This window comes from Moschus berezovskii, chromosome 21 (genome assembly GCF_049115385.1).
Source record: "Moschus berezovskii isolate FMDL1 chromosome 21, NW_MosBer_1.0, whole genome shotgun sequence".
NCBI lineage: Eukaryota > Metazoa > Chordata > Mammalia > Artiodactyla > Moschidae > Moschus > Moschus berezovskii.
Genome location: NC_142480.1, coordinates 66,597,450 through 66,621,754, shown reverse-complemented (window position 1 = coordinate 66,621,754; position 24,305 = coordinate 66,597,450). Strand labels below are relative to the sequence as shown.

The window sequence follows — 24,305 nt, the reverse complement described above, 5'->3', positions numbered from 1 at the left end:
TTGACAGAGAACTTACAAAAATGACTTGCATAGGTACTTCACAAAAGAGAATCTCCAAAGAGCCATTAGGAAAAGGTGCTCAGTCATGCTAGCACTCAGAAAGATGAAGTTAAAACCGCAAGATATCACTCAGCACCCAACAGGTGACTTCCATGTGAATTATTATCAAGGATATAATGGGGCAAAAGGGACACTCAGGCATTACTGCTATGAATGCAAATTGGTAAAACCATGTTGGAAAACAGGTTGGCATAATCATTAAGCTTGAACATTCACAATGATGCTTTAATGCATATTCTCAACATTTATGTGAGCATTTACTCACACACAAAAAAGACAAGTACAAGAACGTTCACAATGTCATTACTTGGAAAGTTTCACTGGTAGTAGATTGGAAAAATAAATTGTGCTGCATTTACACAGCAGTATAGCAAGGAAAGGTTTCTCTGGTGGCTCAGATGGTAAGGAATCTGCCTGCAATGCAGAAACCCGGGTTTGATCCCTGGGTCGGGAAGATCTCCTGGAGGAGGGCATGTAACCCACTCCAATATTCTTGTCTGGAGAATCCCCATGGACAGAGGAGCCTGGTGGGCTACAGTCCATAGGGTTGCAAAGACTCCAACACAACTAAAGTGACTTAGTGTGCACACACACATGCAGCAAGGAAAATAAATTAACCATAGTGATACAAATGGATTTCACAGGCATAATGTTCAGTTAAAGAAGGCAGTCACAAAATTTAAACTCTATTATACCGTTCAACTGTCCATTGAGGAATGTATTTGATATGGATAGAAAAAGGAGGAAGAGAAACATCAAATGTAGGCTGTAACAGGGGCAAAAGGCTTCAGGCAGTATGCAGGAGTGAGTGGAGGAGAGAAAAAGAGCTGAATGCAGCAACTAAGAGAAAGCTCTATGCTGGGAACGTTTACGAGCTAAAGAGGAGAGGTTAGCGCTAGAACTGGATCCATGGTAAAGGACACTGGATTCTGTGCTGCAGGCAAAGGACATCACAGGTTCTGGAGCTGGGAAGTGGATTCGGGAAAACAGTGTGGCATGAGCACTATTTACAGCAGTCAAGACACGGAAGCAACTTGAATGTCCATTGGCGAATGGATCAAGATTTTATACATATATATATAATATGAGTCAGTTGTAAAGATGAATGAAATAATGCCATTCGCAGTAACATAGATGGATCTAGAGATTATCACACCAAGTGAAGTAAGTCAGACAAAGATAATTACCATATGCTACCACTTATATGTGGAGTCTAAAATATGTTAAAGTAAACTCATTTACAAAACAGAAGTAGACTTACAGACATAGAAAACAAACTTACGGTTACTAAAGTGGAAGAGGATAAGGGAAGGATTAATTAGGTTTGAGTTTGAGATTAACAGATACACAATACTACATACAGTCCTACTGTATAAGGAACTATATTCAATATCCTACAGTGAACCATAATGGAAAACAATATGAAAAAGTATGTATGTATATATATATAAAACTGAATCACTTTGATGTACACCAGAAACTAACACAATTGTAAATCCACTACACTTCAGTAAAAATTAAAAAAAAAAAAGTTTCATGGCTACTAATCTGCCAGCAAAATGCATGGTAGATAGAAGGCAGAGACACACTTCTTGCCATTGAGGATTTCTGGACATTGGATGAATCAATTCTAGGTCCCTGGATTAAGAATTTGGAGGCCTCCATTCCCAAAGTCTATTTTTAGAGACTTGCATAAAAGCACTGCTCATCAAAATGTACAGCCCTTTAATACTGGGAGGAAAAGGAAGGAAAGACACAGATGCTGTAGATGGGCACCATAGACATCGTTTGTCATCTGAACTGTCTACACCTTGTGTAACAAACCGTATAACATTAATATACAAAAGTGTGGGAAATAATCATTTAAATAACGCTTAAAAATACTAGCCTTTAAAATCTTTGTCAAAAATTATATCAGAATTTCCTGTCAGGAACCTTGTGGATTAATTTCTGTCCTTTCTAGCTTTACTATGTAAATTTGGCAAAATCATTAATATTCGTGAGCATCAGTTTTCCTATGTAATTACCATGTACAGTCTCCCTGGAACATGCCACTGTTATGGTTAGAAGTCAGTTGTTGTGGTTTAGTCACTCAGTTCTGTCTGACTCTTTGCAACTGCATGGACTGCAGCACGCCAGGCTTCCCTGTCCTTCACTATCTCCCAGAGCTTGCTCAAACTCATGACTATTGAGTTGGCGATGCCATCCAACCATCTTATCCTCTGTTGTTCCCTTCTACTCCTGCCTTCAATCCTTCCTAGCATCAGGGTCTTTTCCAATGAGTCGATTCTTCGCATCAGGTGGCCAAAGGATTGGAGCTTCAACTTTATCATCAGTCCTTCCCATGAACACCCAGGACTGATCTCCTTTAGGATGGACTGGTTGGATCTCCTTGCAGTCCAAGGGACTCTCAAGAGTCTTCTCCAACACCACAGTTCAAAAGCATCAATTTTTTGGCACTCAGCTTTCTTTATAGTCTAACTCTCACATCCATAGACGACCACTGGAAAAACCATAGTTTTGACTTGGTGGACCTTTGTCAGCAAGGTAATGTCTCTGCTTTTTAATATGCTGTCTAGGTTTGTAATTGCTTTTATTCCAAGGAGCAAGTGTTTTGTAATTTGTCATGGCTGCATTCACCATCCAAAGTGATTTTGGAGCCCAAGAAAATAAAGTCTGTCACTGTTTCCATTTTTCCCCATCTATTTGCCATGAAGTAATGGGACTGGATGCCACGATCTTATTTTTTTGAATGCTGAGTTTCAAGCCAGCTTTTTCACTCTCTTCTTTCACCCTCATCAAGAAGCTCTTTAATTCCTCTTCATTTTCTGCCATAAGGGTAGTGTTAATCTGAGGTTATTGATAATTCTCCTGGCACTCTTGATTCCATCTTTTGCTTCATTCAGCCCTGCATTTCACATGAAGTTAAATAAGCAGGGTGACAATACAGACGGCGACTTGAAGTACTCCCTTCCCAATCTGGAACCAGTCTGTTGTTCCATGTCCAGTTCTAACTGTTGCTTCTTGACCTGCAAACAGTTTCACAGGAGGTGGGTAAGGTGATCTGGTATTTCCAACTCTTTAAGAATCTTCTACAGTTTGTTGTGATCCATACAGTGAAAGGCTTTAGCATAGTCAATGGAGCAGAAGTAGATGTTTTTCTGGAATTCTTTAGCTTTTTCTATGATCCAACATATGTTGGCAATTTGATCTCTGGTTCCTCTGCCTTTTCTAAATCCAACTGAACATCTGGAAATTCTCATTTACATACTGTTGAAGCCTAGCTTGAAGGATTTTGAGCATTACTTCACTAGCGTGTGAGATGAGTGCAATTGTGCAGTGGTTTGAACGTTCTTTGACGTAGTTCTTCTTTGGGATTTGAATGCAAACTGAACTTTTCCATCCTGTGGCCACTGCTGAGTTTTCCAAATTTCCTGGCAAGTTGAGTGCCATACTTTAACAGCATCATCTTTTAGAATTTGAAATAGCTCAGCTGGAATTCCATCACCCTCACTAGCTTTGTTCTTAGTGAACAAAGGCCCCCTTGACTTCACACTTCAGGATGTCTGGCTCTAGGAGAGTGCCCACACCATCGTGTTTATCCAGATCATTAAGATCTTTAAGACTCGGATAGATGTCAGGGTGAGTAATAAAGTCTTACTTCATCTTCTTTGAGTTATAAGAGGATCAAAATATTTTTTTCCAAAATCTGTACGCTGAATCATGGCAGAAACTGAATAATTATTTGTTGAGATGAACTAACTCAGTTATTTCTTTATTGTCTTTAAAAATGCACTCATGGCACAAAGCTCCTTCCTTCTGGACAGAGATATACTTAATTTCCTCCCCAAGTACAATGAGGTTTTATGGGGATTTTTCTTTTTTAAAATTATATTTAATACATTAAATATTTGAATATATAATGCTATTAATTCATATAGTATCTCTTTTGCAGAAATGATTCATTTAATTAAGGCTGACTACATAGTTAGTAATGACCATGAAATGTCCTCTCATAATTCTATACCCATCAGTTTTCAAACTATTGAGTGGGCTAGATGCTGGAATATGTATTAGGGATATAGATATGAACCCCAAACAAGTACTCTTCTTATGAAACCCTCAGATAACAATTAGGAGTCAGTTACATAATTTTCAATAATTCAGGAGAATAATGTCATACATTTTCTAATATTTAAAGCTCTGGGAAACCACTAGAGTATCTATTTTCTGGACCCACACAATTTAATTGATGAAAGCTAATCAGGGATTCCCTAGTGGATCAGTCAGTAAAAAATCCACCTGCAATACAGGAGACCTGGGTTTGATCCCTGGGTTGGGAAGATCCCCGAGAGAAGGGCATGGCAAACCACTCCAGTATTCTTGCCTGGAGAATCCCCATGGACAGAAGAGGCTAGGGGGCTGCAGTCTGTGGGGCTGCAGAGTCGGACACGACTGAGCGACTAAGCAAAGCACAGAACAGTCAGTGTTCACCATGGATCACACACTATTCTAGGCTTTTTATTTATATGAACTCATGTAATTCTCTACAATTCTACCAAATAGATATCATCAATATATTTGTTTTTTTTCAGAGATTGCCTGCTGCAGGTCATCTTGCTAGAAAGTTCCAGAGTCTGTACTTAAGCTCTGGTAATTCTGGCTCCAGGGTCTGAGTTTTTAAACCTTTTACATACTGTCTCTTGAACAGGAGCTCTCTTCAGTTCAGTTCAGTTCAGTTCAGTCGCTCAGTCGTGTCCGACTCTCCGCGACCCCATGAATCACAGCACGCCAGGCCTCCCTGTCCATCACCAACTCCCGAAGTTCACTCAAACTCATGTCCACAGAGTCGGTGATGCCATCCAGCCATCTCATTCTCCGTCGTCCCCTTCTCCTCCCGCCCCCAACCTTTCCCAGCATCAGAGTCTTTTCCAGTGAGTCAACTCGTCGCATGAGGTGGCCAAAGTATTGCAGTTTCAGCTTTAGCATCAGTCCCTCCAATGAACATCCAGGATTGATCTCCTTTAGAATGGACTGGTTGGATCTCCTTGCAGTATAAGGGACTCTCAAGAGTCTTCTTACTATGGCTTAATTCCCGCTAAACACCCCTCTAGATAAGAGGCAAACTGATGTTGTCCATGGCACACTGCTGAATGCTTGCTGGCTGTGAGCAGTCCCACTGGACCAGTCACACCATATTCCCTCTCTGACCCAGGGTTCAGCCCCATGCTTTATTTATGTCAGCTGTTGAGTGAATATTCATGACTCTGTGCAGTGAATATTCATATCTTTCCCGCCTGCAACCCATGTTACTGAGGAGATGGATTAGGACTGTACCCCTTGGGAAACCATGGCAAGGAGCTGTCTACAAGGTCCTCAAAGAGACAGGAGGAGGAAGAGGTGGGTGAACCTCGGAATTTTGCCCTCAAGACCCTGAGAAGGGGCGTCTCTAGAAAACTCCAGGGCATTGAAAGTGAAAGTGGAAGTGTCACTTGCATCCAGCTGTCTGAAATGCCATGGACTCCTCTGTCCTTGGGATTCTCCAGGCAAGAATATTGGAGTGGGTTGCCATTCCTATCTCCAGAGGATCTTCCTGACCTAACGATCAAACCTGAGTCTCCTGCAATGCAGACGGATTCTCTACCATCTGAGCCACAAGGGAAGTCAGGGCATTGGGTCTTTCCTAATCTCTGAGAATTCTCTTTCAGGCCTGAGAGTCCTTCAATCCAGTTGACTGATCGAAATCTCATTAACTCAGAAGACTTATGGAAAGGAAATAGTTGGTATAATAGTTAATTTTGAAATAGTTTTGTAACAATGTGGCCTATGACGTTTCTATATAAGTAAGCAAATTAGAATAGTTTTAAAATGCAGGCTTTTTGAAGGATGAGAGGTTTAAACCAACTGATACTGATAAACTAACTGATGGTGAGCCCCTGGTGACATGCTGTGAAAACAGAAAGTTATCAAGAACAGAAAAGAGGACTAAACATCACGTTCTGAGGGCAGGCTCACTCTCAGCATCACAAGTTTAAGTATTTGCCCCCATTTCTGAAGTGTGTATCATCTCCAGATATGTTTAGGATACCTTCTGCCATATACCTACTTGAAAGAAAGACAGATTGCACCTAGAAAAACATGTCCCCAAGTGCTTTTAAGCAAAAGGATTCAGGAAGGCCATTCTACATGGTTGCACTTCCATGTGGAAGCACCCACCCTCCACAGATGCCTCATCAGGCTTTTAAGGAGGTTGCATGGAAATGCAATAAAAGAGCCTCTTGGCAGTGCCCTAACAGCCCTATCTGCAATCTTCTAGACAAAGACAGGCACGGGCAGGACTCCTACACTGAGACAAGACTAGCCCTGAGTTCTGAGCAGACCGCTGCTCACATCACTTGGAGCATGGAACAGTTTGAAACCCAGTTTTAAAAGCAATACATTATTTTCTGCAACACATCACAGGGCAATTTTCTTGGTTGTGGAAACTACTCCTTAATGATAAGCCCACGTGCCTTTCCACCTTGCCACCAATCCAAGGTGAGGACCTCCATGTGTCTTCTTTAGAGACTGTAGGCACATTTGTAGGTCGCCATGAGAAACAGGAGAAGGTAGCAGTGCATGAAGACAGATCTCAAACATTCAGGCATCTGTCTGCTTGCACATTCCTTGGTCTGAGAGGCTAGGTAGAGAGGAGGGAAGCTGGCCCTGTGAGGACTGACTGCATGTCCATGGCGTAGCAGGCATCCCACGAGGAGGGGCAAGGAGCACGGTCAGCTGTGCCCAGGCCAGGCCCCTCCTGCAGGGTTGGCACAGCACTGCCAGGGTGCAGAGCTGTCACCTAAGCCTGCCTGGGAGGCAACATGTGGGCAGAGCAGAGGCCGAAGCCATCAGAGGAAGAGCATCTCGATTAAGCCGAAGAGTGAGTAGATGGTGACCAGGTTAAGGGAGACAGGCAGCTACGAATCCTGGGCACTCAGGCTAGAGGCCACAGCAGAGTGCAGGCCATGGGCTACATGAATGCCAGTACAAGACCAGGGCTAACCACTTTCCACTTGGTACGGTTTAGGCTGCATGGTCAGGAAAAAGCTGAGGTGGGAGGTCCCAGCTCTGCCCTCACTGAGAATCCTCCATCCAGAGTTTGTGGCCTTTAGGATACCCTTCAGTTTACAGAGCACTTCCATTTATCCTCTCAGCTACAACGCAGCCTTTAGCAAGAACACTGAGAAAGCACCACCCACTGCAAGAGATACAAATGGAAGTTTAAAAAAAAACCTCAGCAAGCACAGACTTCTCAGTCTTCGGACAGCTGAAACAAAGATGACACTGAAACCCAGGATGGGATGGCTTCCCAGATGACAGCAGGAGCAGATGACTGTGTCTGAAGAGGCATCACCAATGGCAGGGGCTCACGGTCCTGGAGCCAGGGCTGACTGCCAGCCCAGAAGAGGGAAGAAGGTCTCTTACTTTGGAGAGCACATCACTTGCCTCCTCAAGTCTTCCTCCCTCCCCTTCCTTCCTGCCCCCAAGGCTATCAGTGGCCTCTTGTCTGCCCAGAGAGAAAGTTGCTTATGTTATCAAACAATCGTTGGTCAAGTTTTCAACCTCAGCCTTTTAGCTTCTCAGAAAAAAGCACAGAGAGCATCTCCTGGTCAGCTGTTCCTTCCTACCCATCAGGGCTTATCCATTCCCTCTAGATGCAATGAAAGGGGTGCAGAAGATGATGACTGACTGACGGTGGTCCACTTTTGGGTGACTGAGCACTGTGAATCAGAACAGAGTATTTCACAGTGACAGCAATGCGGCCCAGGTAGCCAGTATCCCTCCAGAGAGTGTGAGGGGACACAAGACTCACCTGTGGCAAAGACGACATTCCTGGAGACCAGACGATGCTCCACAATGGAGAACTGTGGGAGCTCAATCCTCTCCACACCGGTCACAGCCTTATCACCCCCGCGCCAGTAAAACTCAATGTCATCTGTCGTGTAGCCATCTGCCAGGAGACAGAAGCAGGGACAGGGCAGAAATAAAGCATCATTTTGTCTAAAGAAACTGTCACTAGTAAAATGGAAGTAACAGCTTGCCCATGTGTGAAGGAAATTTGTTGATGTGCTGTCTATGCATTATCATTAGAACTAACTTTTGGATATTCTTGTGTTACCTTTGCTGTCTGATATGGACCAGGCTGGTGTTAAAAAACAGAGAGACTGGAGAGGCTAAGTGCTCTGACCAAAGCTCTGCCTGGAAAGCCTAATTGTGGGGTTGACCTGGACTTTGCACAGAAATGAAATAAAAACATATTCACAGCACTGAATAAAATGGTTGGAAGAAAAAGTAAAAACTCTAAAGAATTCTGGAAAGGCAGCTCTCTCAGCAACTATGAAAATGTTATAACACTGAGGGTGAACTTGCCCAATCAACTGCTGGGCAATTTTGGATGGTGTCATGAGGTGTTCCTGGCCATGAGCTTGGCCAACCTTAGAAATGCCTTTTGTGGGGACTCTCTTGGCCCTTAGAGACTTGAGCAGTGCTCTCAGCAGAAAGAGGAATGGTTATTAGCCAGATTATAGCTTCAAAACCAGCTCTTGGTACGGTCTCGTGCTCACTCAGTAATCAATCAATGCTTCTTGAGAATGACTAAATAGGAAAACAGTATCTGATGTTATTTGCAGCACTCAGGAGTCATCTAAAGAATTAGGTCAACTTTAGTGGTAAAGTCAATTAAAAATCACACCTGTAGAAAATTAGCCTATGAATATAAAAACTTTTTTATTTGAAGGCAGACACAAAATATCTGACATTATACAAACAGACCAAAGCTGCGGGGATGACTACCTCCACAGTCCCTGCCGGTTCCCTGGTCCATCTGCTGTCTTTCATCCGGGATCACGGTGGGCACACCTTCGGTCTTTGCCCTCTCCTCCGACTGCATGGCAGTCCATTCTCACCCAGTGGCCATGGCGATCACTAATAAAGCACAGATCTCACCAAGTCACTCTTCTGCTTAAAGCCCTCAAACGTTTCCCAATGCAATTAGCAAAACAAGTCCAAAGTCCTTATAAGGACCCCAAGAAATCACAAGGCTGACGCCTCTGTGTGTTGTAAGTGCAAGCCCCCTCCCCTGCACACACAGTCCAGCCTCTCTAGCCTTCTGGCTGTGGTTCAGACCAGCATGCTGTGTGCAGAGTTTACACGCCCTCTGAGGGTACATCCAAATCTTCAAGTGGCCCACTCTTCCACACATTTGCATCTTGACTTTAATAACATGTGTGTAGTCAGGTCACCAGAAAATTGGAAGAATCCCTCTTCTGTTCAATTGCTTTAAAAAGGACCTTCCTGCCCATCCTCCACATCAATTAAAGATGGTGGTAACAGATCTGCAGTCTCCAAGGCCACTCATTATGGTTCCCAGTTGAAACAGGAGCTGCTCCCTCACTTAGATCCAAATTTGCCTTCCTGAAACTTTCATCATCTCCTTGGAGTTGTGCCCTCTGACCACACACAATCTACTTAACTTCCTAAAGTAGTCCTTCAACTGTCAGCCCTTCAACATCATCTTTCCCTGAAGTCTTCAGGCGAAATATCCTGTGCATCCCTGGGCATGATCTCACATCCCTCACCTTCTGAAAGCACAGCTCTCAGAAATCATGGTTGTCATGTTGTGTGGAAGCAAGGGGCACACATAGGTCTACACACCAGCCTGCCCCCAGTGCAGCTCCCCAGCATGTTCGTCCACTAAGACATTCACTTCTCACCACACATGCAATGAACGCACGGCAAAGTTAGTCATTTGCCATCCCCCAAAATTCAATACAAATGCTGACAACCTAAATCCACCTGAGGTCAATAAACCAATCTACAGTGGGCCAGGAGAAGACACAGTGGCAGCAGCCATGTCTGGATATGCCAGGGATCAGGTCAGGGAGCAGGACACCTGCTTCTTAGACTATGTTGATGCAGCTCTTGCCCCTCACAAGAGAAGTGCTACTCAGTACTGAATCATCAATAAGGCATCCGAATACTGTTCAAATTGAAGAAAACTGCCAAGATGTAGAAATAGCTGGTTTGTAAAGTTGCTCCTAATGCGAAACTGCAGAGGGTCCCAGGAGTGCAGCAACTTGTGCGTGATGAAGCGCACTGTGAGACCCGCCTCTCAGAGTTCATCTTCTGCTCACTGAGGAGACCGAGGTGGACAGCGTTTGTCTCCTGTTATTTCAGCACAGCAGACAGGCTCTCAGTCAAACTAGAGTGGAGGACTCTTTCACACTGAGCCTCTGTCTGTCTCTGTCTCCCTGTCTATCATGAAAGCAAAATGTGCAGAGTGGAGGATTAGACCGCTAATCTTTAAGACAGTTAAAAATTATGCCATAAAAAATTATATATGCCTTGCCAAATGAAGATAAGAAGGCCTAAAATACAAAGTGGATAAAAGTGGATAAAAAAGAAATACAGATACACACAGCTTTCAATCTCCAGGGTGCAGTTCTGCTCATCCAAGGGGTATCTTCTCAGGTCCATCATGCATGCTGCGGTCGTCGTGATTCTGAAACACACAGAGTAAGGGCAGATGGGATGAGAAATACAGCAGAAAAACTGCTTCCAGATAAACACTGAGTAACCGGAAGGTAGGACCCCTTTCCTTAAAGCATACCTCATTAAATATATTTCATGATATATACGAAATGAATAGCTTTTCATTATACTGCAGGCCTGCTTTATCCAAAGAAGCAACATATATATAATTATAAAATTTTATCTTGTTAACTTTGGATAATCAGGGGCAGAGAAAGGGGCTTCTTAGGAAGCACTTACCTTTAATTTTTATTCTGTCTCCTTGTCTAGTGACACTCTAACTTTTATTTCACAGGGAAAATATACCTGGTGGTAACATCCTTGATTTAGATTAAAACTGAATTCTTTGGCTTTCAGTGTGAAATATTCATGTAGCTCCCAATCCACAGGCTACATTTTGGAACTCTGAGCCAAACTTCTACTTGATTCTATTTTATTACAGTTGTCTGTTGGGCTAATAATGCTCTAGGCCTTTTCACCACAAGATCATCTATCTTTTCAAAGAGAATATTTGGCTTCCACATTATTGATTATGAATCAAAACTGAGTGGGATAGTATCCCTTGAGGTCAGCTGCAACCATAGAAAGGATTTATATTGTGACCTAAGGATAGTTAAGCCTCTACTGGGCAATGGTTAAACACACTGTGCTGCTGCTGTTGCTAAGTTGCTTCAGTCGTGTCTGACTCTGTGCGACCCCATAGCGGCAGCCCACCAGGTTCCCCCGTCCCTGGGATTCTCCAGGCAAGAATACTGGAGTGGGTTGCCATTTCCTTCTCCAATGCATGAAAGTCAAAAGTGAAAAGTGAAAGTGAAGTCGTTTAGTCATGTCCGACTCTTAGCGATCCCACGGACTGCAGCCTACCAGGCGCCTCTGTCCATGGGATTTTCCAGGCAAGAGTACTGGAGTGGGGTGCCATTGCCTTCTCCATAAACCCACTGAACATGAAGATAAAACATTAGCAGAAACATCAAGTTCATTTCCTACTCTGTCAACAGCCTCATTTTAGAGAAACCAACCTATTCAAAGCCTCTGTTCAAAATGCAATGATTAGGCTACTACCATGTTTTATTCTCTTTCTAGAATTTGCAGTCCTTCTGCACCACAGTCTCAGCTTACCATACTGGGCTGGGTCCCTGATTCAAGGACAGCCAATAATGAGTCGACCAAGAGTCTAGGAGGCAGCTTGGCAAAAGGCAAAACAGAGCTAACAGAATTCCCTCTCATGGGGATGAATTAAAGATGAGAATAGAGCTGAATTTGCAAGTTCAAGAATTAGAGGTTCATGATGCCATTTTTGAACTGGACAGTCAGGCATAAGAAAGCATAACAGACGTGGAGACAATGCAGAGAGTCAATGATAAGGAGACAGCAGTACTAAGGCTGGGCCACAGCACAGTGTTGCGGGACATGCACAACACATCTCAGGGAACAGTATCTCAGAGCTAACATGGAAATTGTGTAAATAGAAGCCTGGGCTGTGCTCATTCAACGGTGAATCTTAAGCAGGAAGAAGTGAGAATGTCTTCTGAGATCCCTAGAGTTACACTGAACTTCCAGACATTTTAAGGTCTACCTTTCTCAAAGTCTAGATTTGAGCTTTCTCTGGACAGACTTCCACGTGAACATCATTCACAATAAACCTTCTACCACTTAGGCAACATGAGCAAGTTCTGCTGCAGAACACCTGTCAGACACCAGGCATGTGCCAATTATGTTAGGATTGTCTCACTAAACCTAAATGCAGGTGCTAAAGGAACAGAGTAAAGCATGTCCTTCCATTAGCACTGGGTTAAGCAGCAGGCTGAGGAAAATTCTAATTTCCAATGGCTGAGCAGTACAGTGAGGGAAAATATCAATCTATTTGGCAATGATGGGTCAATGCTATTTTTTGCTCTACAAATAGCATGCAAGTGCCGTGCAGACATATGCTGTAAGACCCACACCAATGGTGAAAGTATGTCCTTTCCAAATGTCATAACACTTCCAATCATCATTCCAAAGAGTGGATTACATTCTATCCAAAGTCAACAAATAGCTCTTTGGTCTATTTTTCTATAGCATCTGACTTCCTAGCCAACTGAAGAACAGCCTCACACTTTGAAATTCTGACATGTTTTATGGCAGGCTGTCAACCCGACATCCATGCAAGATGCCTATAAGCAAAATTAGAATAAAGTTCTGTTAAAATTATAAAATTTTGTAAAGAGGAGAAAAAATCTCTATTGGAAATGCTCAAATTTTTAAACTTTCCTACATGTTTTAATATCTATTCACTTCACAAGTCAATAACTGAGATAACCACTTTTGTTTCTTTTCTTGTTCCCAATTATCATCATTAAAACACACGCACATACACAAGCATCCAAGTTGTGTAGGGACTCACATGTATTGTGACTTATGTAGAGTATTTCATAGGATTGGAAATGTGAATCATGAAGCTAGTAGAATTGGTGAGTATCCTCAGTGAGCTGCTGTCCTGTCTTCTTCTTCTGGTATCATACTGACTATCACATGGAGTCCTGTTTCTATGGACTTGGGGAATAAGGTATAAACATCTCTGCACTACTCTTCTTCCTATGGAAGAAATACACAGAAAACCTTCTTGTGGTGGACAGGTAAGTCATGAGAGCCTATTCAAGACACAGTGGAAGAAACAGGTCTTTACGCCATTGAGACAGAAAGGCAAGAAAAAAAGAAACAGGGGAGTAGAGAGGTCAAAAAGGGCAGAGCAGGCCAGAGCCTCCACACCATCAGCCACGTTGACTAAACTCATAACAGGTTTGGAGACTGGACTTTTGGAGTGAAATGACCGAATTTCTTACCCCAGGGACTTTGCAGAAGCCATAGGAGGGAATTTCATAGTCTACAGAACTGAGAACTCAAGTCTAGTTAATGAAGATGGACCAAAGGCAGGGAAGCCCCAGGAGCATTCAAGCTCTAGCTGCATAATCCCTGACAAGCAAGCATGTGTGCACGCGCACAAGGCACATACATTTCATATTGTTTCTGATCAATTTTATTTGTCCTGAGGAGTGACTTTAACCAACAACTAGTTCTGCTTCCATCTGAAAGCTGAGACTTCCACTCCTATTTCTAAGAAACAGTGGTGAGGTCAATAATAAATATTGGGTGAAGATTTCTCTCCAGTAGATCCTTTCTTTTTTCCAGTCATAGTATCTGCACTTTACATAAGGCTGGCTGAGAGTTTGCTTTGTGCCCAGCTCTGGGCTCAGCACTTGAGTACTCATGTATTCCATCTCACAATGACCACATTGTACAGGTATTCTTCTTCTTCCCATTGTGAAGATGAGCAAACCAAGGCTTGGAAAGAGTAAGGATGTTGGTCACATACAATGCGACTGGCAGGCATGTGTGGCACTGAGATCCAGCCAGCCTGAAACCTGCATTCACTCTTCTATGTCCTTGATACCTTGCCTGCCTTAAGTTACAAAATATATTCAACTTTCAAAAGCCTACTTTTTTCCAAAGAAGAGCAAGTATGGTATAGAAATATGTCATATGTACATATTTATGATATACATGATCACCGAAATATACACACACAGAAATTGTATCCATGTATATATCTCATATATGTGACAAGTTGGAAATATAATATGGAGAAGGCAATGGCAAGCCACTCCAGTACTCTTGCCTAGAAAATCCCATGGACGGAGGAGCCTGGTAGGCTGCAGTCCATGCGGTCGCTACGAGTCAGACACGACTGAGTGACTTCACGTTCCCTTTTCACTTTCACACATTGGAGAAGGAAATGGCAACCCACTCCAGTGTTCTTGCCTGGAGAATCCCAGGGATGGGGGAGCCTGATGTGCTGCCATCTATGGGGTCACACAGAGTCGGACACGACTGAAGTGACTTAGCAGCAGCAGCAGTAGCAACAAAGGGAGAAAATAAGTATTTTAATGCTACACCTGCAATAATAGCAGTGGTATTTTGCCCATTGTGGAATATGGTGCAGTTTAGTAGGTAGTCCTGTGTAAGTGATATATCCCTAAAGACTTGTTTAGCAGTCAAAGGTATGGAAAATCAAGGAATAATTGTGTACTTTGTAAGGGGAACACCATCTCAGCAAGTTTAAAATCTATAATGGAACATCTGCCATCCTTGGACACCGTCTAGAAACTACTTCTGGGAAGAACGGCTTTTAGCAGGTCAAAATGTTCTTACTTTATCAATTATATCAAGCTTATGAGATGTACTTTGGTGTGAGCACTTCAACTGTTAAAATCCCAACAATTAAAAAGTATAATAAGGGCAGATGCAAACTCTTCATGTCATGAAGAGGTTGTCAATCTGCACAAACACAGATTTCTCCAGACCACTGGTGAAAATACCACTCTCGGCTGGTCAGGTACACATCTACTGTTACCATCAACACTTACCTGAAATGCCAGTTCTCTGGCCAAGCACAACAGTGCTCCCTGTCCTTGCCAGGAAAGGGAGACTCTGGGACCCACAGCTACAGTGAATCACAGGGCCATACACACACTCTCCTCCCACTTGCACGGATATTTTACATTCATGGTTAACACCAGATGAACAGAAGTTAAAATGTCCTTGACTAGCTTTCTCAGAGGACTTGCAGAACTGAAGTATTTCAGTTCTGCTGTCTCTCCTCTCACTGCCCATTTTAGTGTTGTCATTACACATGGAACTGTTTATACTTAGAGTGTCCTTCCATTTCTTGACTTGCAGGTCCCTTTCTCATCCTTAGATGGACCTGGAGAAGAGCTTGGTCCCCTGGAGCCATCATTATTTAGAACATCATCCACAGGCAAACAGCAGGTGTCCCGTAGATGTTCACTGGGCAAAAATGACTTAGACAATATGGGAACCAGGAGTAAGAGGCAGAGCAGAACTCAAGGAAAACACGGAAATGAAGAGGTGACTTGGCCCTTCCTGGTTCCAGTTCCCAAAATCTCAGGGCCAGAGGGGACACTCACCCTCTTGCAAGCACTCCCAGTAGGAGCTCTGGCCTTGCACTTTTACTGACACTCTGAGAGGCTCCCTGGGCTCACTGGTCAAGATCCTTGGGTGATACTCCATGTGCTGATAGCCTGGTGGTGTCTGTCATTCCTTCGTTTGCAGAATAAATCCTCAGCAGGCTGATTTTCATGCTTGTGAGTTTTTCGGCTTCCATGCTCATGAGGATCACAGCAAAATGCTGCCATTGTTGAAGTCATGGCCTTTTCATTAAAATCTTGTTAAACAGGACCAGGAGCAAGTTAGCAGTACCTCCTGTGTGACATCTGGCTTGCACTGGGGTTGCTCAAATGTCTGAGAAGTTTGGCAGTGGTTGCTACGTATGGCCACAGAACAGCTGCACACTCAGGGCACTGGCTTATGGGTAGCCATTTAGCCTTCTGCAACTACTCCCATGTAACTCACACTTATCTCCAATTCTGTATTGACTCCAGGATACCAGGCAGTGGAGACATCGATCATTTTTCCAAGAATATAAATTCAAATGCTAGATTAAAGGACCAAATCAAAGAATTCAGATCAACTGAGCATCCTTCTCAGGTTGCTGAACCTGAAACTCCAATACTTTGGCCACCTGATGCGAAGAACTGACTCACTGGAAAAGACCCTGATGCTGGGAAAGATTGAGGGAGGGAGGAGAAGGGAACAACAGAGGATGAGATGGTTGGATGGCATCACCAACTCAACGGACATGAGTTTGAGTGAGCTGCAGGAGTTGGTGATGGACAGGGAAGCCTAGTGTGCTGCAGTCTATGGGGTGGCAAAGAGTCAGACGCGACTGAAGTGAACTGAGCATTCTTCTAAAGCAAGTGCTTATTATTCATTGTGGAGAAGGCACAAAACATAGACAACTCTGAAGTTGCTCCCATTTTTATTTGATAATAAACATATGAAGATAAATTCTCAGAAATGTCCAAATGCCTTTGTATACAAACTTGTTGAGTATGTTGCTGGGGAAATCGTTGCAGTAAGTTGAACATGTTGGCAGCCCCATTCCTTTACCCTTCCCAGTACCTACTCTCTTTGCCATGTCATTGGCAATTCTTCTACTAAAGAGGAACTGTATCTCCACTCCTAGACAATTTTGTGGCCCTGATTTTCAAACAATATGGGCCAACTTTGTGCCCTGCTCTGTCTGATAGGATGTGTGGACTAACAGTCCCAAGCTTAGCCTCCAAGAGACATTCTGTGTTCCTGGTCCCCTTGTGTTTCTGCCTCTGCTGTGAAAAAGCCACACTCAAACGAGTTTGCTGGTTTTAGGAGGACTATCGACACAGGGAGCAGACCATCCATCTCTGGGTCTGTGGAGAAACCAGCCAGAAACCACAGAGATGCTGATTAATCACCCAGACACACAAGCAATGTGCACTTATTAGAAAATAGGCTTTCTAGCTGTTTGTTATGCAGCAACACTGTGGCCATCATAGATAACAGATACAACACAAGTAACCACACAACTAGCAAAGCATAAATTATCTTATAAATAAAAGGGCCTCAAACCTGATACTTCTCAGGGGTGCCAAAAAACTACAAAGCCCTTAGAAGATAGCATTTGCCTATAACAAGAGCATCTACTTCTGGATTTCAGCATAAATCCACTATTGTTGTACGAACATCAATTCTGGTAAAATGAGTCGTCATATCAGGCAGATGACACAGACAGTGTCCTGATTTTCAAGCAATATGCTGAAAGGCCAAAACTGGCAATAATGCTATAAGTCAAAACCAAAAAAAAAGTGTGTGTTGGAGCCTCAACCACCTGACAGGAATGGAAATGTCAGGGTAGACGACTGAGGTAGTCTCAAGGAAAACACTGAAGGTTTAACTCTCTAACAGGAAGGGAGAAAACATTTTGAGAGAATCAAAAAAGTACTTTGAGACTTTGAGTCTCCCCAGCCATCTTGTTGAAAGTGAAAGAGGAGAGTGAAAAAGTTGGCTTAAAGCTCAACATTCAGAAAACTAAGATCATTTTGGCATCCAGTTCCATCACTTCATGACAAATAGTTGGGGAAACAGTGGAAACAGTAGCAGACTTTATTTTTTTGGGCTCCAAAATCACTGCAGATGGTGATTGCAGCCGTGAAATTAAAAGACGCTTACTCCTTGGAGGGAAAGTTATGACCAACCTAGCCAGCATATTAAAAAGCAGAGACATTACTTTGCCAAAAAAGGTCCGTCTAGTCAAGGCTATGGTTTTTCCAGTGGTCATGTATGGATGTGAGAGTTGGACTATAAAGAAAGCTGAGCACCGAAGAATTGATGCTTTTGAACTGTGGTGTTAGAGAAGACTCTTGAGAGTCCCTTGGACTGCAAGGAGATCCAACCAGTCCATCCTAAAGGAGATCAGTCCTGGGTGTTCATTGGAAGGACTGATGTTGAAGCTGAAACTCCAATGCTTCAGCCACCTGATTGGAAGAACTGACTCATTTGAAAGACCCTGATGCTGAGAAAGACTGAGGGCAGGAGGAGAAGGGGACAGCAGAGGATGAGATGGTTGGATGGCATCACTTACTTAATGGATATGAGTTTGGGTAGGCTTGGGGAATTGGTGGTGGGCAGGGAGGTCTGGTGTGCTGCAGTCCATGGGATTGCAAAGAGTCAGACACAACTGAGCGACTGAACTGAACTGAACTGAACCATCTGGATCTAATGATGTCACCTGGGTGTTGTATGTGGGGTTTATATCTAGAAAGATAGCCACTAGCCACATACGTGTGTGTGCATGCTCAGATATGTCTGACTCTTTGTGACCCAGTGGACTGTATGTAGCCTGTGAGGCTCCTCTGTCCATAGAATTTCCCATGCAAAAATACTGGAGTGGATTGCCATTTGCCTCTTGAGGGTATCTCCCTGACCCAGGGATCAAACCCGCATCTCCTGCCTCTCCTGCATTGGCGGGCAGATTCTTTACCACTGTGCCACTTGGGAAGCCCCTTTGCCTATTTATAGTTAAATTTTAAATTAATTAAAATGAAATCAAATTAAAAATTCATTTCCTCTGAAGCACTGGCAACCTTCCAAGTGTTCAGTAGTCACCTACGTGTTTATGTTAAGTTGCTTTGGTTATGTCTGGTTATGTCTTTTTGCGACCCTATTGACTGTAGCCTGCCAAGCTTTTCTGTCTATGGGATTCTCCTGGCAAGAATACTGGAGTGGGTTGCCATTTCCTTCTCCAGTGGATCTTCCCGACCCAGGATCAAACCCATATCCCTTGAGTCTTCTGCATTGGCCAGCGGGTTCTTTACCACTAGTGCCACCTGGGAAGCCCTAGTCACCTATGGCTGGTGGCTACTGTATGGGATGGTGGATATTCTAGAATATCTTCATCACCACGGTAAGTTTCACTGGAAAGGCTGAGAAACATGAGTCATATAGGATGACAGACTGGCTCTGCCTGCTAAGGCAGCCTCCCAGCTCCTCTCCCCTCGTCCCTCTCCTTCTGCTTCTCTTCTCTCCCTCCCCTCCCCCTCCCGCCCCCAGTTTCCTCCTTCCCGCCTCACCACCACAGCTTTAAAGGGCACACCCTCTAGTTGAAAGCGGTTGGGGGACACAGTCAAACGCACACAACTCATCACCTCCAAGAAAAGTCATTGCCGCTAGAGGCAGATATCCACAGGGCATGAAAACAAGCATGCCAGAGCAGAGAGTGTCATTCAAGACTATTTAAAGTACCATACATTGCATAAGACTTCATGGAAGAGTGGGTTAACCAGCATTTCTAGGGGAGGACTTACTTGAAAACAATGGTGACTAGACATAACAAAGGGAGTGCATTAACCTGACACCTTCAGATTTATATCCTAAGGACTAAGGCTCCCAATGTGAGCCTGAGACTGAAGGGGGCCAAGGCCACCATATTCAAAGTCTCACTAGAAAAATCCCTTTGTCTCCATGGATCAGCCCATCTAAGGACTAACATTATGAATAAAACAAAGAGATATTCTATGAAAAGTATGTAAGCATGTAAAATTAAAGTTTAAAAATTGGGAAGATGTATATCTGGTTGTCAAAAAGCAAAGCATGAATTCTCTTTAAAACAAAGACAGGAAGACATAAGGAAAGAACATCCTGAGATGAAGACAAAGATAGATAGACAATGTAAAACTGAGAAAAGAATGCAAGGAATCTCCAGGTAAGTGCTGAAGTGAAATCTATACTGAACACAGAGACAGCAGAACTGACACAGTTGCAAGTCATTTAATGACACAAGTCACTGAGGGATCTTGTTAAAATGCACATTTTGAGCAAGAGATCTGTAGTTCTGAATCTACCAGATGATGCTACTGCTGCTCGTCTGGGGAACACAGTCAGAGTGGGAAGGAGAGAGTCAATTGTGAAACCTTCCTAAGAGCAGAGGAAGAAGACAAACCTTTGAAAACAGAGAGAAGATGATAGGTACAAGACAGAAAATTGGTATGCAACTGAGTTTTATTAAACAAAGCAAAACCAAACAGCATTCAAATGAGCAAAAAAGAATTAAACATGGAACAAACATACTTTTTTAGTCAGAGTAAAATATGCCTAGCATGAGATCTACCTTTTCTCACTATTTGTAAGTGTACAGAACAGTGGCATTAACTATATTCATATCACTGTGCAACCATCAGCACTATCCATATTCAGAACTTCTTCACCATCTAAGAAAAAAACCTGCTATACCCACTAAACGGTAACTCCTGATTAACTTCCCAGTAACTCCCCAATAATCTCCCTCAGGGACCTGGTAACCTGGTGACTTCATTCTGACTGATACTGCTGCTGCTGCTGCTGCTAAGTCACTTCAGTCGTGTCCGACTCTGTGTGACCCCATAGACGGCAGCCCATCAGGCTCCCCCGTCCCTGGGATTCTCCAGGCAAGAACACTGGAGTGGGTTGCCATTTCCTTCTCCAATGTGTGAAAGTGAAAAGGGAACGTGAAGTCGCTCAGTCATGTCTGACTCGTAGCGACCGCATGGACTGCAGCCTACCAGGCTCCTCCGTCCATGGGATTTTCTAGGCAAGAGTACTGGAGTGGCTTGCCGTTGCCTTCTCCGTGACTGATACTAGGTATTTCATATAAGTGCAATCACACAGTATTTGTTCTTTTGTGTCCAGCTTAGTTCACTTACCATAAGGTTTTCACGGTGTAGCCTGTATCAGATTTCCAAACCTCTTTAAAGGTTGAAAATATCCCATTGTATGTATATAATACATTCATTTTTTAGTGTACATTTGAGTTATTTCTCACATTTGAGTTGTTTCTTTCTGCCACTGTGAAAAATGCTGTGCTTAATATGAGTGTATAAGTACTTGTTGGAATCTCTGCTTCTGCTTCTTTTGTTAAAGACCTAGAAATGGAATTGCTAGATTGTATGATAATTCTGTGTTCAAGTTTTTGAGAAGCAGTCATACTGGTTTCCACAATGGCTGAACTATTTTACATTTCAACAGCAGCACAAAATGTTCCAATCACTCCATAACTGTAAACACTACTTCTTCCCCCACTTTTTGTTTATAGCTATCCTAATGGAAGTGGTCGGAGAAGGCAATGGCAACCCACTCCAGTACTCTTGTCTGGAAAATCCCATGGACGGAGGAGCCTGGTGGGCTACACTCCGTGGGGCTGCAAAGAGTCGGACACGACTGAGCGACTTCACTTTCACTTTTCACTTTCATGCATTGGAGAAGGAAATGACAACCCACTCCAGTATTCTTGCCAGGAGAATCCCAGGGACAGGGGAGCCTGGTGGGCTGCCATCTTTCGGGTTGCACAGAGTCGGATACGACTGAAGCAACTTAGCAGCAGCAGCAGCAATGGATGTGGTATCACACCATGGTTTTGATTTTCAGTACTTTAGTGGCTAATAATACTAAGCATCTTTTCACATGCTTATTGCCCATTTGTATATCTTCTTTGGAGAAATAAGTCTACTCAAGTCTTCTGCCAATTTTTTAACTGATCCCTTCCTTATTGTTGACTTGTAGTTCTCTATATATTCTTTTTAAAACTAATTTATTTTTTATTGACGGATAATTGCTTTATATAATTTTCTTGTTTTCTGTCAAACCTCTACATGAATGAGCCATAGGTATACATGTATCACCTCCCTTGATATTAATTACCCTTCTATATGATTTGCAAATACTTTATCTCATTCTACAGGCTGCCTTTTCTCTGTCAATTCTGTTCTTCGGTGTAGATATGTCTTTAATTTTGATGTAGTCCAATTTATCTAATTTTTTTCTTCTATTGCCTATACTTTCATGTCATATCCAAGAAATTATTGGCAAATCCATGTCATGAAACTTTTCCTCTATGTCTTCCAAGAATGTTATACTTTTAGCTCTCACATTTACATCTTTGATCCATTTCAAGTTTATTTCGTACATGGTATAAAGTATAAGATAGCATTCAACTTTACTCTTTTACATATGAATACCGAGTTTCCCCAGAAATATTTGTTGAACCACATTCCTTTATTCATTGAATAGTTTGGCACCCCTGATGGAAATCATTTCAACATATACACAATCATTTCACATATACATATACCTGCGCTCTCTACCTTATTTCATTGGATGATATGTCGGTTCTTATGCAAATGCAATGCCATTTTGTTATCATCAGTCAGTTCAGTCACTCAGTCGTGTCCAACTATTTGCGACCCCAGGGACTGCAGCACGCCATAATTCCCTGTCCATCACCAACTCCCAGAGATTGCTCAAATTTATGTCCATAGAGTGTGTGATGCCATCCAACCATCTCGTCCCCCTTCTCCTCCTGCCTTCAATCTTTCCAAGAATCAGGGTCTTTCCCAATGAGTCAGTTCTTCACATCACGTGGCCGAAATATTGGAGCTTCAGCTTCAGCATCAGTCCTTCCAATGAATATTCAGGACTGATTTCCTTTAGGATTGACTGGTTTGGTCTCCTCGTAATCCAAAGGACTCTCAAGAGTCTTCTCCAAAACCACAGTTCAAAAGCATCAATTCTTCGGCATTCAGCCTTCTTCTTCATGGTCCAACTTTCACATCCATACATGACTACTGGAAAAACCAAAGCTTTGACTATATGGACATCATAACTTTGATTATGAGACTTCATTGCTCTGACTATTAGAACCCCATGAAGAATATGAGGATAGGTATTAGTTCTTTATATGTTTGGTAGAATTCCCCTGTAAAGCTGTCCAGTCCTGGACTTTTGTTTGCTAGCTTTTTAAAATTATTATCACAATTCTATTTCACTTCAAGTGATCAGTCTGTTCAAGTTACCTGTTTCTTCCTGATTCAGTCTTGGCAGGTTGTATGTTCTAGACATTTGTCTATTTCTTCTAGGTTAACCAATTTGTTGGCATAAAATTTTCTTTAATATTTTCTTACAATTTTTTACCTCTGTGGTATTGGTTGTTATTAATATTTCTCATCTTACAATTATTTCTTTATTTCAGTTCTTTCCCTTTACTTCTAAAAAAGATAGTTTCAAACAGTTCTCGGTTTTACTGATATTTTCTATTCTTTTAATCACTATTTTACTTATTTTCTCTTTGATTGTTTTTATTTCTTTCCTTCCACTCAGTTTGAGCTTTGTTTGATCTTCTTTTACTAAATCGTAAACGTGGTAGGGTAGTTTCTTGAGATTTTTCTTGTATTGCTATAAACTTTTCGGTTAAAACTGCTTTTGCTGCATCTGTAGATTTTGAAAAGTTATGTTTCCATTTTCATTAATCTCAAAGTACTTTCTAATTTCCTCTTCAACTTGTTCGTGGACGCACTGGCTTTGTAGCAGCATGTTGCTTTGTCTCCATGTGTTTGTTATTTTCCGATTTTTCTTTCTAAAATTGATTTCTAGTTTCATAATGCTGTGGTTGGAAAAATGTTTGATATATTAACAATCTCTATCCTCTTACATTTGTTTTGGAGACCTAGTATGTGATTTAACTTGGAGAAATTTCCATGTGCATTTGAGAAGAGTGTATATTCTGTTCTTTGGAATGTTAATGTCCTATAGATAACATTAAGTCCTACTGGTCTATAGTGTCACTTAAGATCCCTGTTGGCTTACGGACTTCTTTCTGGATGATCTGTCCATTGACTTCAGTGGGGTGTTATTACTGTGTTTTGTCAATTTCTCTCTTTATGTCTGTTAATATTTGCTTTATATATCTAGATGCTACTGAATTGCATCCATATATGTTAACAACTGTAAAATAACAATCTCTTCTTCTATTTATCCCTTTATCATTATAAAATTCCCTACTTTTACCTTGTTTGAAATGAGTATTGCTACCCCTACTTTCTTGGCCTTTGCATTTGCATGAAATATCTTCTTTCATCCCCTCACCTTCAGTCTGTGTGTCTTCAGCTCTGAAGGGAGTCTCTTAATAGGCAGCATACAAAGGGATCTGTTTTAAAATCCAGTAACCCACTCTGTGTCTTTTGATTGGAGCATTTAGTCCATTGACATATAACGTTGTTATGAAAAGGAATGCATTAATATAATACTTACTTCCATTTTATTGCTTGTTTTCCAGGTGTTTTTAGTTATTCTCTATTCATTTCTTCTTTTTATTTCCTTGTGGTTTAATCATTTCCTTTAGTAGTTGTTTGGGTACCTTTCTTTTTGGTTTTTGTGTATCTACTGCAGGTTTTTGATTTGAGGTTATCAAGGGGTTCACCTATGTTGACATA

At 42.3% G+C, this 24,305-nt stretch overlaps 1 protein-coding gene across 2 annotated transcripts in view; it reads right to left on the bottom strand.

Moving 5' to 3' along the window:
* The window catches only part of GABRB3 (gamma-aminobutyric acid type A receptor subunit beta3), a 299,133-nt gene that overhangs the window by 39,705 nt on the left and 235,123 nt on the right, over nt 1-24,305 (bottom strand). For both annotated transcript variants that reach the window (XM_088829723.1, XM_055417672.2), the window contains exons 5-6: nt 10,518-10,600; nt 7,913-8,050 (exon numbers count right to left, since the gene is read on the bottom strand). In XM_088829723.1, coding sequence (XP_088685849.1) covers nt 7,913-8,050; nt 10,518-10,600 — 221 coding nt within the window. The remainder of the gene's footprint in view (nt 1-7,912; nt 8,051-10,517; nt 10,601-24,305) is intronic.